The sequence below is a fragment of the Neolamprologus brichardi genome, chromosome 12 (genome assembly GCF_056152115.1).
Source record: "Neolamprologus brichardi isolate AB-2024 chromosome 12, ASM5615211v1, whole genome shotgun sequence".
Lineage (NCBI taxonomy): Eukaryota > Metazoa > Chordata > Actinopteri > Cichliformes > Cichlidae > Neolamprologus > Neolamprologus brichardi.
Window position 1 is genome coordinate 27057797 of NC_142115.1, and position 16175 is coordinate 27073971.

Consider the following 16175-nt stretch of genomic DNA (forward strand, 5'->3'; position numbering starts at 1 on the left):
TGTATGACCGGTAAATGTGTGCGTTGTTTGTTTGTGTGCGTTTATTTCACAGAGGCCACCTACCTACTTTCAAACAGCGCAGGATAAACTCTGCTGCTGTTTGTTTTATGGCCAAGTTAAACAGCCAGTATGACGTAGGTTTCAATGGATAATTGAACGTTCAGGCCCTTGATCTCAGGTAGGCAACAAATCAGAGGGATGATAGATGTCTCTTCTTCTAGGGATAGGAAGTGTTGCATGGTGCATAACTGCAGAGGGATTCAAATAGAAGTCAAGTGATGATGTAAATGCATGAGCACAGAACATTACAATGAGTGCCTTATTCCCTCACCCTGCGCCTCGCACAGTGAGCAGAGGTGGAAGGTAACACGGTGCGTTTATCCAGGGAGTAGAGAGGTACATGAGCATGAGGAGATTTCAGATTTCACAAGGACATAATTCACTTTTACTGCACCATTTAATTGATGGTTGTCATTACCCATGGACTGGATTTCATATGCAAAATCTGTAACTATATAAAATGTAGGATTTATTGCTTTAGATCCTCAATCCAGAGGGTGGACCAGTCAGTGCCTAATGCATCAATAATTTAAATCTCCGAAGGGGTTCATCTTTCAAAATGAATAATTTGTTTTATTAGAATTCTTAGATATTTGTGGTTTTACTGCATTATAAAGGTGTGACTACTTTCTCGCACGTAAAATTGAGCCTGCCTTTGTGATTATGAGCTGGCAATCTGTATCGATTTGGACGCTCACAAAACACATTGAACTGTGCACATAAACCCTGCCTCAAACACTGAGGTGTTTTTCAGCTTGTACAATCTTAGACACTGTGCTTACCTTACCTAATCTCATTAAAAATCTGAGAAAAAGCTTTTAAGAAGACTGGGCAGCTAAAACATGGATGGCATTTCCCTTTAGTATTACACTGCGCCTTTATCTAGACCTCCAGCACTGAAGGAGTTATTGAGGACTAAGTGAAAAAATCGTTAACAAACCAAAGAATGATATAATGTCACACAGGCTTTTTGCTTGAAAAGCATAAATGTGAAGTTGCCACATCTTGAGGAAAAATGATGATGGTGATGGTAATGATGACTGTGCTGTTTACCCTGGAGTCCCTGGAATGAAACAAATGTTTTCAGTAAAGCAGATGGCATCGTCTCTGCACTCCCAGCTGGACATCACAGCGTCCTGTGGAGTTAATTGACCGGAGTAGTGCCACCCAACAAGCCATTTCTAATATAACTGCGTTGGCTGAGACGCTTGGGTATAGATATAATTTGGGAGGTGGGGGGGCTGTACAAGGATGGAGGAAGCAAACATCCCATGACGCTCGGCTTCACAGTGACATCACCGGGTCTAAAAGAAGAGGGAGATGGGAGGCACCCCACTTATTAGGTTTCGTCGTAAGGTCCTGTTCACAAGTGAAGATGCTGCTGCCCCTCTGCGAGGAAATCTGCGAGGTGCATCAGCGGAGCGGCTGAATCATGGCATCCCGGTAAACTTCTGAAGCGCCAGGGACCACAAAAAAAACTCCTGAGACGCACCGACTTGAGCTGCTCTGCGAGGATCTTTTTACTACTGAAACAACAACGCGTTTTGAAAGCAGATGTGACATCGTGCGCAGGAGAGCTGGAGAGCTTGAGGTTGTTCTTTGTGTTCTTTCTTGATTGGAAACGCTGGTATTCCTGTGAAACATCATAATCTTTCAACAGACAATCAGTGTAAATATCCCACCGCATTGGTTTTATTTCGCGTCATCTAAAATCACTCTTTTATTTTTCGCTATTCGAATGAGATTGTCAGGTATACGCGCGTCTCCAAACGAGGACGCACGGAAATCAGACCAATTTACTCTAATCTGATCTCTGATATCCAACAACGCCTCACCGTAAATGGCCCCAAATTAGATTGTTTTAAATTAAATCTTTCCATTTTCATGACATTAACTGAAAAAGGATCGGTCTGTGTAAAAAATCAAGTTTTAGTTCTTCAGGGTGCGATGTAACTCTGCGAGGGCGAACGCCCAGCAGTGATTGTTTTTTTCTTTTTCTGTTTCCGTTTTTGTGGAGAAGAACGGGTTTTGAAAAGTGGCAATGCGTTTTGATTGAAAAGATCCGCGTCTTTACGCGTTCCCCAGGACTGTTTGTTGCACATAAAATGGATTTGGAAGACCTGCCGTGGAGGGTGCAAGGGAGTGATCATTTGCGAACAACACAGTGACAAAACTAGAACGGCTGAGGTAAATATGCCAAATAATTATCAATTTATTACAAAATGTATTTTAATGTAAATATACTGTTTTATTAAGGACAAAAATGCGTGATAATCTAAGAGTGTTTAACACTTTATACATTTTTAAAATATTTTGCATGTTTATTTGTTTGTTTGTGTTTTTGTTTGCTTGTTTTAAATTTAAAGCCTCCTGGAAAAATAATCCCAGCATGGCCTCGGTTCAGGACAGCGGCTGCTCCATGGAGCTGAGTGGCTGGAACAGCAGTGTGAGCGGCTCGGGATCCTCCGTGCCATGCAACCAGAGTGTCCTAAAGCCTGCCCCCTACTCCCCGGAAGCAACGGTGGCCTTTGCCACCGCCATAACCTTAATGGTCATCTTCACTATCGTCGGGAACATCATGGTCATCATCGCTGTCCTAACCAGCCGGTCACTCCGAGGTCCGCAGAATCTGTTCTTGGTGTCATTAGCTGCTGCGGACATTTTAGTGGCTACACTCATCATCCCCTTTTCTTTAGCCAACGAACTACTTGGCTACTGGTACTTCAAGTCTCTGTGGTGTGAGATCTACCTGGCGCTGGACGTGCTGTTCTGCACCTCCTCCATCGTGCACCTGTGTGCCATCTCATTGGACCGCTACCTGTCAATCTCCAGGGTCACTTACGGACGTCAGCGGACACCCAAACGCATCAAAGCCGCTATTGTGGTGGTGTGGCTCATCTCTGCCATTATCTCCTTCCCTCCCCTGCTCTCTTTGAACAAGAGTGAGGGAGGCGACAAGGGGAGTGAGAGAGGACCTCAGTGCCAGCTGAATGATGAGCGCTGGTACATCCTTTACTCCACCATTGGCTCCTTCTTCGCTCCATGTCTCATCATGATCCTGGTCTACGTAAGAATTTACCAAATAGCCAAGCAGAGAACACGCTGCCCACCTGGAGAGCCCAGGAAAGATGGGGTTGGCTGTGCAACGCCAAGTCAGCCTCCTCGGCATGTGCAAGCCAATGGGAAGGATGAAGAAGAAAGCACACCTCCTTCATCCAACAAAACCTCAAATGCCAGACCCCCCACCCTCGCTATCACACCTTCTCCAGCTCCAGCAGAGTCTCAAACCTCCCCAAATCCCACACCCAATAATCTCCTGCAGCCTCCATCCCCTTCTCCAGCCGTGCCCACGGCCACAGAGGTTGATACCTCTTCACAAGTCCCATCAACCCCCTCCACTGTGCCTCAGTCTGCCACCAAGACTAAAGCGGAGGGGAAGAAGGGCAAGCGTCTGCAAAAGAAAAAGGCTGACAATAACAATGCTGACAGCTCAAGCACAGAGAGCGATATGGAGCACAGCCATGGAGGGGGACACGGCAGCACCAGCATGCCAGGGTCTCCTGCTGGAGGGGGGATCCACTCCCCAGCCTCAGTCAAGCGCTACCGCGACATGATTGCCACTTCAAAGGGGGCTCGTCTGGTGCCAGGGAGAAAGTCAAAAACAGATAACAACCCTGGAGCAGCGAGGCGTAAAGCCATGGTCAACAGAGAGAAACGTTTCACCTTTGTCCTGGCGGTGGTCATTGGTGTCTTTGTGGTGTGCTGGTTCCCCTTCTTTTTCTCCTACTCTCTCCAGGCAGTGTGCCCAGAGACTTGCACCATCCCAGGTCCACTCTTTACATTTTTCTTCTGGATTGGTTACTGCAACTCCTCACTCAACCCAGTCATATACACCATCTTTAACAAAGACTTTAGAAAGGCCTTCAAAAAGATACTGTGCAGAGGCACCAAGGGTACTTTCTTTTAGCACATAAAATTGCTGTATAGAAAATGGACATTTCTGAGGCATAAACAAAACAAAACAAAACAAAAAACAATCATGTTCCAGAACACTTAAAGGGCTGTTTAAAAAAATATGTCATATGTAAAAACTGAGAGCCACTTTTACAGCCACAGCGTGTAAACACAAACCCCGGACTGTGAAATCTCAGCTCGCAGCTGGTTGACAGATTTTTACAGAGTGAGGCGAAGAAACAGACGATGAAAAAGCAGCTGAGTGAGACACTATTAACCTGCTTAGTACTTTAGTATTTCTGATAAGATTTTGAATCCAAAGTTTTATCTTTGGATGACAAGGAATAATAGATAATCCTGGGACACAGAGGGGGGGCAGCATGATAGAAGAAATGTAAATACACTATAAAACTTATAGAAGGCAGAAAACAAGTGGGAATTAACTCTGTGAATTAATACAACATATTTTTTTAAACATGTTTTGTAGTTATCAAAAACTTTGGGACTAAAGAAGACAGGTAAAAGTAAGGACAAGTGGCCTTAGATTCCTGTGAGCCTAGGGCCCTTTACTTATCAATAGACAACACAAGGGGCACACAAGATTAGTGATGATTTCCTACGTCTGCAGTTTCAACTGTGTCTGTAGTCTCGCAAAGCTGCAGGGCAAACATGTGTTCCTTGATTTTTATCTAAAAATGCAACAAGAGAAGGTTGCTGACGATCTCAAATGTGATAGCACAAACAAGGGCACCCTTTCAGACTTAACTTGTAGATTTTGTGCAGAAAGCCTTCATGTGAAGCCCTGCCACCTTGCTTTTGGCTTCACTGGTCATAATGGACACTCAGGTTGTTTATAATGACACTCTTGGCTTTCACCTTTCATGAAATATTCAATAAAAATTAACTTTGGATGATGGACTTGATATAAAATCCCATGTATGATGCTGAGAAGTAGACGAAAAGTGATGAGACTGCATCTCATACTCTTAGCTTACAGTTTTCTTTCTTTTAACTTAACCTGTAGAATCACCCTAACTGACTTGCCTGAGCTTCTCTTCCAATGAACTGCCTCAGTATTTGGACATTTGAGCAACATTCAAAGATAATTAGAGCATCTTCAAACCCTTTCAGTGGTTTTTCACAGTATCAAATGGGAGGTGCATCTCCTAAAAATAAAAACGACCAGATTCTTATCATTCTACTGGCAAGCATCAACTTTCACAAAACAAATCCTGCTTTGTGCAGCATTATTTACCAGGTAAACATTTTATATTGACTGTAACACCGAGATGAACAATGCAATTATGGACGTGTGATGTTCCCCCTAATTACACCTACAGGGGTTATACTGAGAACTGTTTGTCTGAGTCACTCCTTAACGATGCCTCTGGCACATCATCTTCTGCAGTGGACCTCTACATGGCACATTCGACACGTTGCTGAGAGGCAAGAAGATGAATGGTACTTTTATTTTTCTCACCAAGACAATAAAGCTTTGTGAGTTTCCTGGACAAGAAAAAAAAGAAGGAAAAAAAACAAGAAAATGTGTCTGTAACTGTGAACAGCACATGTTTATTGACTCAATGGGACAAGGGCTGTCAGCAGCAACACATTAATTTAGTAACTGTCTAATTCTGCTGACTTGTGTGAACGTGTGCGTGTATGTGGGCGAGTGTGCGAGCGTGCATGCGTGTTGACTCTTGTTTTTCCTTAAAAAGTGTCAGTGCCTCCTCTGGCTGCTATGTACTACAGATCTACTGTACTGACAGATTTCCTGCATCTGGTTGTCTGTAATGTTTATGATGAATTTGGAGGAAAGATCGGTAGTGTGTCGCTACACTGGGACAGTCTTAATGATCTAAAAGTGAAAGTTTTTTCTGTGACATCGAGTATATGGCTTTTTAAAGATCACCCTCAAGGGACCAAAGAGCCTCACAGGACACCAGCCTGACTCAGTGAAATCTGGCCCTGTGTTTCTGTAATGAAATATCAGTTTATATTTGGTGTATGTGACAGGAGGCAAAGATTGAAAACACTGTATTATTTATTTCAAACCAGTTTGTGTGTTCTGTTACCTATTTATTGTTCAGTTACTGTGCTTTTATTCTGAAAAATCAATTGAATTGGAAGCGATCAGAGACTGAAAAGACTGTACAGAGTTTTAATATCCTGAACAAGAGCAACATTGACTTCCGCCATCAAGCTCTTGCTTTGTGAGACTGAGCTATATTTAAGCTCGGGGTTGGGGGGGGGGGGGATGCATTTGTGTTGAACTGAAGGAACATGAACTTTGAGTTATGTGCATACAATGCAACATTTATTCATCATTGTTTCATCTAGTTATAGTACAGTGAAATGTTCAATCAGAGATACAAGCACACGCATTGATGTACAATCTATATCGCAACAGAAAAATGTCTCCTCACCAGTGCTACTGCTGTCAGATGTCTCCTGAAAAAGTAATGAAACATGAAAATGTCAATAGCAACCATAGCCAGTTTTATTTGGATGATTTGCAGTGCATTAAGGCCTGATAATCCATATCACGCAGAGCTGCTGGGAGATTTAAATAACTGATGAAACCAAATGGTTGCAAGCAAGAGCTCTGTGCACTTATACAACTGTTCCCTGTCCTCATTTAAAATGATTATTTTCTCTCCAGTAATACAAACAGCTATAGCAACTCAATTATGACAAAAATAGCCACAGAGGTCATGGATTCATGGCTGCTTCCAATAACTATGAGTTGCAATGCTGCTCAAACTTACCATTCATGGCTTTATGTGGTGAGACTGCTGCTTTGTTTGTTTGTTTTTTAAAAAGTAAGAATTATAGCTTAAAGGTGACAGATGCAGTATTCTGCCTGTTGAGCACCATCCTTTTCCCAGAAACTGCCTGAATTGTCTTTTCCCCAACTGTGTTTGGACCAAACTGCCTGGTCTGAGCTTTGCAATCATCTATCTCCCATCTGTCATCATCTCCTTCCAGTTTGGAAATAAAGCCGCTTGAAAAAGCACAAGTCATTCCCTGGTTCATTTGTTTTATACATCTCCACATGATACAACAATAATAATAATAATGATAATGATAATAAAAATCATTTCCAGACAGAGAATTAGCAGTGAGTTGTTTCACAAATCTGTGATGTTTTCGTGGCATACATGTCAAACCGAAGCGCAATGCAAAGCAATTTCCAGCCATTATGAAATAGCCTTAAATGGCAACACAACTTGGGGAAATAGTCCATAACACTGTGGGTTGATGGCTGTTCAAGATGTCACAGTAAAATCTCCTATCACAGTGGGACATGAGAAGTAGGCCATAGCAGAAACAGCATAATGTCACCTACTGCCAGCGAACACAGAGGAAGTCTGTAAGGAATTAGAGCATGTTTCCAAATATCACACACAGACACATACACACACTTCCCGCACTGACTGTCTCATATTCTATTCAAGTCATGAAAGTCATGTTCAGTCCACACATCAGACACACACACACTTGTTGTGACAGCTTGTTATATTTGAGGTCATCAGGCCTATGGTGAATTGTAATTGATTTATGCTGATGTGCTGTTTGGCCATTTCTCTGCACTGAATCGAGTCTCTCTGTCCTGCTTTACCTTCACACACACACACACACACACACACACACACACACACATACACTCACACACACACACACACACACACACGAACAACACACAAGTTTCCACTCAAAGAACACCAAAATGATGCCCATCTTTTCCTCCACACTGTTTCATTTCCATATTCAGCACTGTGTGTGAACAGATAACGTATCATAGCCAAGCAATGGGAGCAGTGAGCTGTATGTTTACAATGTTGTATGTTCACACAAACACAGTGTCCCTAAGCTCCTTATTCTCTGGCCTCAGCTAGAATATAAAGAAGACCTGATTGGGGCGGTGGACTCTCCAGGGCAAAAATGGAAAGAGTCCAACTACCACGACACTCAACACATTAGCTTCTTACTCACAAAAGACAATGGACAGACTCCTAAACAAGCGAAGCCGATACATGCAAGGACACACTCGGACGCATACTGAAACACAGACGCACATTAAGTTTAATTTAGAGATTTATGATGGATTTAGTATTGCTCTGTATGAATATGTATGTGTTTAGAGGGCGTTCTAGCGCCGAGCATTTTCCTTTTCCAATCTCATCCGCGATATAATGCCAGATAAATTTCTTCCCCCTGTAATTTGGCTGTTGAAAACACCCAAGAGGCAGAATGAAAAATGAGAGACAGAACAGATGCAAGCTCTCTACCCATCAAAGGTGGAGATATTAAAATGCACTCTCGCTCGGTGAAGGCTGTGATAAAAAAAATGTCATTTTTAGGGGGCATGGGCAATTATGATTGAAATCGCTCAAGGAGTCTGTGACTGTTTAACAGAGTGCCCCTTGATGGGGGTATGTGTGAGTGTGTGCTCTTAAGCATCTCATAAAATTTCGTTTTACAAAGATTTTGTTAAAGGAAAGAGCCGGGATGTAAAACAGTCATTTCCAGCCTTGTTTTGATTTGTTGTGCGTTTGGATGGAAATTCAAAGCACAAAGTGGACGTACCTTAGTAGGCAGTTAACACGGCAAAAAATTAGGTCCTAATATGAAAAATCCAGCAATGCATGAGTGTGCAAAAGAGGGGAAAGCTGAAGAAAAAATAACGAAATATTGTTGAAACAGAAAATAAAAATTTTGATTAAAAAATACAGTCTGGCTAATGGGAAGTGCTGCACAGGACCCGCATATGACAAGACGCGTAACGGTTTGACTGTTTGACTAACAAAAACAGAAAGTGACACAGAGCCAGAGGAAACCAAGAACTCAAGATAAAACAAGAAGAAACTAATCAGAGACCACATGATTCGTCACATTTAGATTGTTACCCGTGAACTTGGCATCAATCAGCTTTCATCACGAGAAGAAAAAAACTAAACCAACTGATAGTCGACATGTTGCTGCTGCACTAAACTCAAAGAAAACAATCCAAATAGTAAACTTAACCATAAGCCTGAGCAGTTATAGTAACAGCTTAACAGTTTTATAGGGGGGTTTGGGGTGGTCAGTGCAAAAACAAGCCAGTTTGTCATTTTTTGTTTTAACACACAAAGTGGCGTGAGTTACAGCTGCACCACTGTTTTCATTTTTTGTTCTTATTTAACTACTAAATCAAATAAGTCTTAGCAAGTACAAAAAACTAACAGTGAGAACGGCTGCATTAACCATTGTATAATTGGATGGAAACAACACTCTTTACCAAAAGTGACCAAAAGTTAGCTTCAGTAACTTCATGAGAATCTTAAGTGAGAGACATGGAGAGACCAAAATACAGGAAGCTGCAGTAAAACATACGTGAAGTAATAAAGGCATGGACTGTTTCCAGGTCGTGCTAGTAGCTATTTTTTGACAAGAAATCAAATCAAAGCTTCAAGCCAAAAATAACACCCAGGCCTTTTGGATGAGATTTTAAAGACAGGGTGAGATGCTCGTGTTTTGGCTCAATGTGGACTTTGTTTGAGCAGACTCAAACAACAATCAGCAGTTTTAAAAGGTTTATTGAGAGACTTGTATCCTTGTCTTTGTAACCAATTGGTGAGTGGTGGAAGAGGCTGGATATTTCACAGGGCAGTACTGAAGACTCTGCCAGAGAAAAGAGAGGATGTTACCAACTGCCATGGTGAGTTTGACAGAACATTGCTGATGAAGAATGCAGAACATAATATGTGGTTCCACTGGCTTACCCGTTTGTTTCCGGAACAGGGTTGTTCGGGTTGTAGCTTAAACCCATTCGCGGGAACGTTCAAGACAATTCAGCTACACGGCAAAAAGCATTAAACACCGAGTGGGCAAAGTTCTTTGTGTTACTCATATATGAGGGAGAGAACCATGACAAGCGCCGTTCCTTCGCTTGACCCCAGTCGCTCTCGTCCGCTCCCCCGTAACACTGCTCTTTTATTGAGGTTACATGAATATACATAGGTTCACTTGCATATGACGTTTCTTATATGTACACATGTGGACAAAGAATACCTTGTCTGTGTGTGTGTGTGTGTGTGTGTGTGTGTGTGTGTGTGTGTGTGTGTGTGTGTGTGTGTGTGTGTGTGTGTGTGAGACCCCATAAATTACTTCCCTAAACCTATTATTATTTTTCATCTACAATGTAAATTTTGTCTCTTTTTTATTCTTTTTTTCCCCTTTACAATAGCTGGTGACCTGCAGAATCACCGCTCTCACAATTGGAGGCAATTACTTTTACACAGCGCACACACACACTGTGACGTCAGGCACATTCACACTCACTTTTTCAGCTGCGTAAATAAATCATATGGCTGATGATATGTGCCATGGTGATCCATAAGTATGATCACAAGTTTATTTAATTATTTTTCAACCTAACAAAACAAATAAACAAAACATGATGCTGATGCTATGAACACTCTACACACATGAGTCAAGACACAGGACAACTGCTGCGCATCTGAAAGAAGAAGATGAACTCACGGAAACGCTGCACACTCCAGTTATCATAGTTATCATAGTTTCGTTTCCCTCTCTTTGATAAGTTCTCAGCCAGCTCTCGATCTGATAATGTATAGCTTGCTCATCAGCTCAGAAGAGATCGCAACGCAACCTCACACAGTGGTTGCGTGCTTTGCCCCACAGTGGCAAAGACTTGCACTTTCATATTCATATTCAATAAAGGTGTGCTCTATATGTCAGCAATGGCTCATATTAAGATAACAGTCTTTCAAACAGGTCAAGTGCCTCTATGCACGTAATTAGTTAAAATATTTACCTATTTTACTCCAGCTCATATGTCATTGTTCCAAATTTGAGCAAGCCTAAGCTTAATGCAGATTACTTTCAACAACTGGTTAAATTAATGGTCTGGAGCACAGGCTGTTGTTGATCAGGGCAATCTGAAGAATTATCTAACCATTTTGTTTCAGCAAGGGGTGGGGGAAAGCCATTCACCAGAGCATATCTTAAGTGCTGCTGCTGTGGGCTGGCCTTCTCCACACGCTCTTTAAGGCTGCTGTGTTTTCTGAAAACTTCCAACATTTTCCAGCAAGCAGTTTACACCCAAAATCAGATTTATTGTGCCAATATTCTAAATACTTCATGCTGCCAAGAGTGAATTCCATCATAAACTTCTCGTCACCCTCTGACGCACTCTTGGTTGCTTGATAACAACAACAGCTGGCGTCATAGACCACATGTTCTACTCCACACTCACTCACACAAACACAAACACCACGAACAACAACAAAGAATAGGCCTATTGTCCAGCACAATCTGGACCCCGCGGAACTTCTCAACTCCCCACAAAGCGGCGGAGAACCCACTCAACCCCCCACAAAGCAGCTAAGGAAGTACACACTCACACGGTTATAGAGACGGACTCTCTGAACTTACTTGGTATGGCTTATTGCGTGAAGCATCAGTCCCGAAGCCCGCCGATTGTCATCCATCGAAGAGAAAAGACAGACAGCTAATCCACCGGCCCGATGACAAATTCTCACGTCTCTGGACTTTACTACAGGAACCTCCTGGCTGACGTCAGTCTTTCAGCGTGTCTCTTTTCCTCTCGGTGAATGTCGACTCCAGGGCTCCGGCTCGGAGGACCAATTAATGATAGGTTTGTAGCTTAAACCCATTCGCTGGAACGTTCAAGACAATTCAGCTACACGGCAAAAAGCATTGAACACCAAGTAGGCAAAGTTCTTTGTGTTACTCATATATGAGGGAGAGAACCACGACAAGTGCCGTTCCTTCACTTGACCCCAGTCGCTCTCGTCCGCTCCCCCGTAACACTGCTCTTTTATTGAGGTTACATGAATATACATAGGTTCATTTCCATATGACTTTTCATATAGGTACACATGTGGACAAAGAATACCTTGTCTGTGTGTGTGTGTGTGTGTGTGTGTGTGTGTGTGCGTGTGTGTGTGTGTGTGTGTGTGAGACCCCATAAATGACTTCTCTAAACCTGCTGGTCTGGAAGTCCAGCAGTTCATCTAAACACAAGGCACTTAGCCTAAAACAGACATAGATATGTTTATCCTACCACAAAACAATAAGAGAAGGTACAACCTCTCCCATGCTCCCAGGATGTGGGTGTGAATGCCAGAGCACTCTGGAATGCACACAAAGTCTTTGCAGACTATTAAGGATCAAACCTCTACCAACATGACATTGATTATAACACTCTAAGCATATATGAGTAGATATTTCTAAGCATAAATGACAATCAACAATACAAATCTAACAGGGTACAAGAAGGTACTCAGCTGGCAGGTGGGACTTCATTACTGAAGAGAGAGTGCAGGGGTCACGTGATGGCAGCGGGGTGAACGCACTGTTTTTTCGGAGCTCCGTACCACTCGGCCTTAATTCCTTTATACTCCATGTCTTATAAGGAGTCCTGTTTCTGTTCTGGTATGTACATTGCGGGCTATGTCCCTGAAAGACTTTTGGGCACAGTCTTTTGACAATGTGGGTAAGCAGCGACCAAACAGAGAAAGAAAAGACACTCTGTCTGAACCGGGCGAAGCCCCTCAAGATGGTGCACGCTCCGACTCCAACCCTACTGTCGAATTGGACCCAGCCCTCGCCAATGCCTTTAACTTGATGATGGCTAATGTTGTTAAAGTAACTGACGAGAAACTTAGTCCTCTGACCGAGGCTGTTTCTAAGATCGTGGTGGAACTCTAGTCGGCATACAAAGGGTGGGACGAAGCGGAAGCTAGGGTGCTAGCTTCCGCTTCATCCTCAGGAGCCCCGGATTACCGAGCTGGAAAATCAAGTTAGCGCTCTCACAGAAAGATTGGATGCAGTGGAAAATTACAGCAGACAACTGAACGTCCGGCTTGTTGGCCTACCGACACTGAATCTGCTCAGCAGGTGGACTTTTTTGAGATTTGGTTACCCTGCGTTCTCAGGATGACCACCAAGGCTGGGCGCATAAAGTTGGAGAGGGCTCATCGTGTACTCGCTCTGAAACCAGACCCTAACAAGCGTCCCCGCACGCTGCTCATTCATTTTCACTCTTTCAGAGATAAGCAGAGAGTCATGGAAGCGGTGCACCGACTCAGCTCTGAAGATGGGGGTCTTAAGCTTAACGGCTCAATGGTGTCAGTCTACAATGACTTCTCCACGGCGGTGCTAAAGAAGCCAAAGGCCTGTGACGCATTGAAGCTGCTTTTACGGGAGCGGGGAATACAGTACACCATGTTCTTTTCGGCAACAGTCCAGGTGACACACCACAGCTCGAGGAGGAGATTCTCCACACCTGGACAGGTGCAGGATTTCCTGGCTTCCCTACCTGATTGAATCCCCTGCCACTTGCTTCTTCTTACACCCGTTATTACTGCATCATTGACTGGGATCAGATGCAGTCCAAATGTCCCCTGTTTAATTTATTATATGTTAAAGAGATCAGTGAAGTCAAAAAACTCTCCAACAATCCTATTACTCTATGCTCTGTCAAGGCCTGGAGGTCTATCCGTGCTTTGGAGGGCTGGGTCCATCTGATATCCTAGCTGGCTCCTGTTATGATTGTCCCTTACTTCTTGCCTGGATGTCTGGACCAGGGTTTTGTGGTCTGGTCTAATTTGGGGCTGGTTAACTTGGGTGATCTGTTTAGAGGCTGGACCCTTCTTTCCTTTCAGCAGCTTCAGCAATGTTTTGGCCTTCACAATGTGGAATTCTTTAGATACCTACAACTGAGGCATGTTATAATTAATGACACCACCCTAATGTTGGACTCTACTAGGTCTGCAGTGGAAGATGCTTTGTCATCACTGCAATCACTTTCCTTGGCTGGAAATAGGAGAAACAGGCTGAAGCATTTTGTGGTTGGGCTCCAAGCAAAGAACTAGGATGGAGATGGATACATAGTTAAATCACAAAAGGCAAAAACCGTTGCAAAAACAGGAGCTTGATTACAAAAATGGAACAGGTGTGAAAAGAAAAGCTGGAGCAAGAAGACTTTACCCAGAGGCAAGCTGGCAAGATAGACCCAGCCCAGCAACTCCACCTGTGGTGTAAAGAGAAAGGGCTCGAGAAGGAGAGATACAGAAAAAAAGGAAAAAAGAATACCCTGCCAGGACCATGACTGAGATTACATACATTTCTGGTAAACTGGCTTTAAGATTTGGAGGAATCATAGATGACCAAAGAAATTATTTTTCCATTGTTTGACTTGAGGAAGTGATAAGGCATCTAACCTTTAGTATTTAAGACATTACAGCAGAACCTGTAGGGAATCCTGAGATTTTAGCAGAAGATATAGCTGTAAATCATCAGCGTAGAAATGGAAGGTGTTATATCTCCTACTAATATTACCAAGTGGAACCAGATAACTCTGAGGGATCCTGCAAAAAACAGGGGCAGGGTATGAGAAAAACTGAGCAACAGACACACAGAAAGTCTTATCCTTGAGATAAGAACTGAGGCAGCGAATAGCTTTGCCCTTAATACCAAAGCAGAGTTCAAGTCGAGCCAAAGGAATCAAAAAGCATGGACTCATCTGAAACAGAATCAGAACTGTACTGGAATCTAACAAAATGTGAATAAGGTTAAAGCTAATTTGATTAAATTCTATTCTGTTTTGCTGTTTCTGTATTACAGAAGATACTTCCATTAATGCACAGACCAACAGACTGAAGACTGAATGAGTGTTACAGATGTATTTATTAGTAGCAGTAGTAGTATTGTTGTTGTTGTATTATAGCTCATTAATTAGTTTAATTAGTATGTGTATAATATATAATTTATTTATGTGTGTAGGATATTAATATGATATATGCCACTGTCTCAGCTGAACTCTGGACATGCACACACATACATACACACTGATATGCACACACTCATCCCCCCTCCCTTTCCAAACGCCTTCGACGCTTATTCTCTTCCGATGCTGCACCCTTTACCAACCCCTGTTGCTTGTCATGTGTTTCTTTGGTGTATTAAGAGTTTTTTCATCTGCTATGTGCAGAGGTGTTTTTTTCTGTTCTCAAACGGATCTCCCTGTTGGAGCTCAGTCTGGGGCGAGTTATTTTTTTTCTCCTTATCTTTCCTCATGTGGTGCATTTTCCATTGTTATACCTCTCTGACCTGTCTTCCCCATGTGATGTTTTGTGTAATGTATGTATCGGTCGGAGGGTAAGATGGCGCCGCCATTGCGTGCAATAGGTCAGCAGCCTTATGAAATTTCCCCTTGTGGGACTAATAAAGGTATGTCAATTCAATTATAGATGTTTTAGTATACATTATTAGTACAGTAGTACAGTATACAGTATACTACAATCCTTCAGAGATTCAATATCTGAATAAATACCTTCATATGAAAGACAAAGTATTCAATCTAATAACTCAACATATTGAAACGCAAACATATATTGCTTCTGCAGATAAAGCTTGGCGGATTTTAGTAGCAAAAATATGATTCTATAAACACTATCTTTAATTCAGTGTTTTTTGTTGAACTAGTTTGATGTTTGGATATCAGGTGATGTATGCTGTGAACAAACATCTGTGGAAGTTTGAATAATTCAGATTTCCCCTATGGTGTTTCCTTATAGATATTCAAAAGCATGTGAAAATAAAAAAAAACAAAAAGTGCAGTGCAGCATCCAGTTGTATCACATTGCAAAGAAAAAGAAAGAAAGAAAGAAAGAAAAAAGACTTTTTCTGTGAACACAGTTTTTCCATGTTTTTCATGGTTGCAGTCCCTGACATCTTATTTGTGCCTTCTGGTGTTGGTAAAGATGAAAAATAAAGAGAGGCAAGGAAAAGGCTTCACATTATTACTATGTGCAGCATCAGACTCCGCTGTAATAATTCTATCCCGAATGTTTCTTTGAAAAAAATTGAAGCCTTGACAAAACTCTAATGAGAATCTGAATCATAACTGAATCATTTAATTGAAACATACATGAACAAAGTCCACACCTCCATAAAAGAGATGACTTGTGCAGGTTTTGTGAGACTTCCACACAAGGTTGCCAGAGTGGAGAAAGAAGGCTGTATCTTTATTTAGCCGGGCCATTATGGAAAGGTCACAAAGTTCATTTTGAAACACAGATACATACACATGCACACACACGTTTCAGCAACCCAAACCCGCGCACATA

The 16175-nt window shown here is 42.4% G+C and overlaps 1 protein-coding gene across 1 annotated transcript; it reads left to right on the forward strand.

Annotated features, from left to right (window-relative positions):
• The first annotated feature begins 1415 nt into the window (after positions 1-1415).
• On the forward strand, positions 1416-7129 carry adra2b (adrenoceptor alpha 2B). The gene is made up of 2 exons (XM_006789906.2): positions 1416-2247; positions 2427-7129. Exon 2 carries the CDS (start codon positions 2450-2452, stop codon positions 4025-4027), a length of 1578 nt encoding a protein of 525 aa, XP_006789969.1. The 5' UTR covers positions 1416-2247; positions 2427-2449; the 3' UTR covers positions 4028-7129.
• Positions 7130-16175: the final 9046 nt, after the last annotated feature.

Coding starts and splice junctions, on each gene's coding strand:
- adra2b (XM_006789906.2), top strand. CDS start 2,450: ATGGCCTCGGTTCAGGACAGCGGCTGCTCCATGGAGCTGAGTGGCTGG.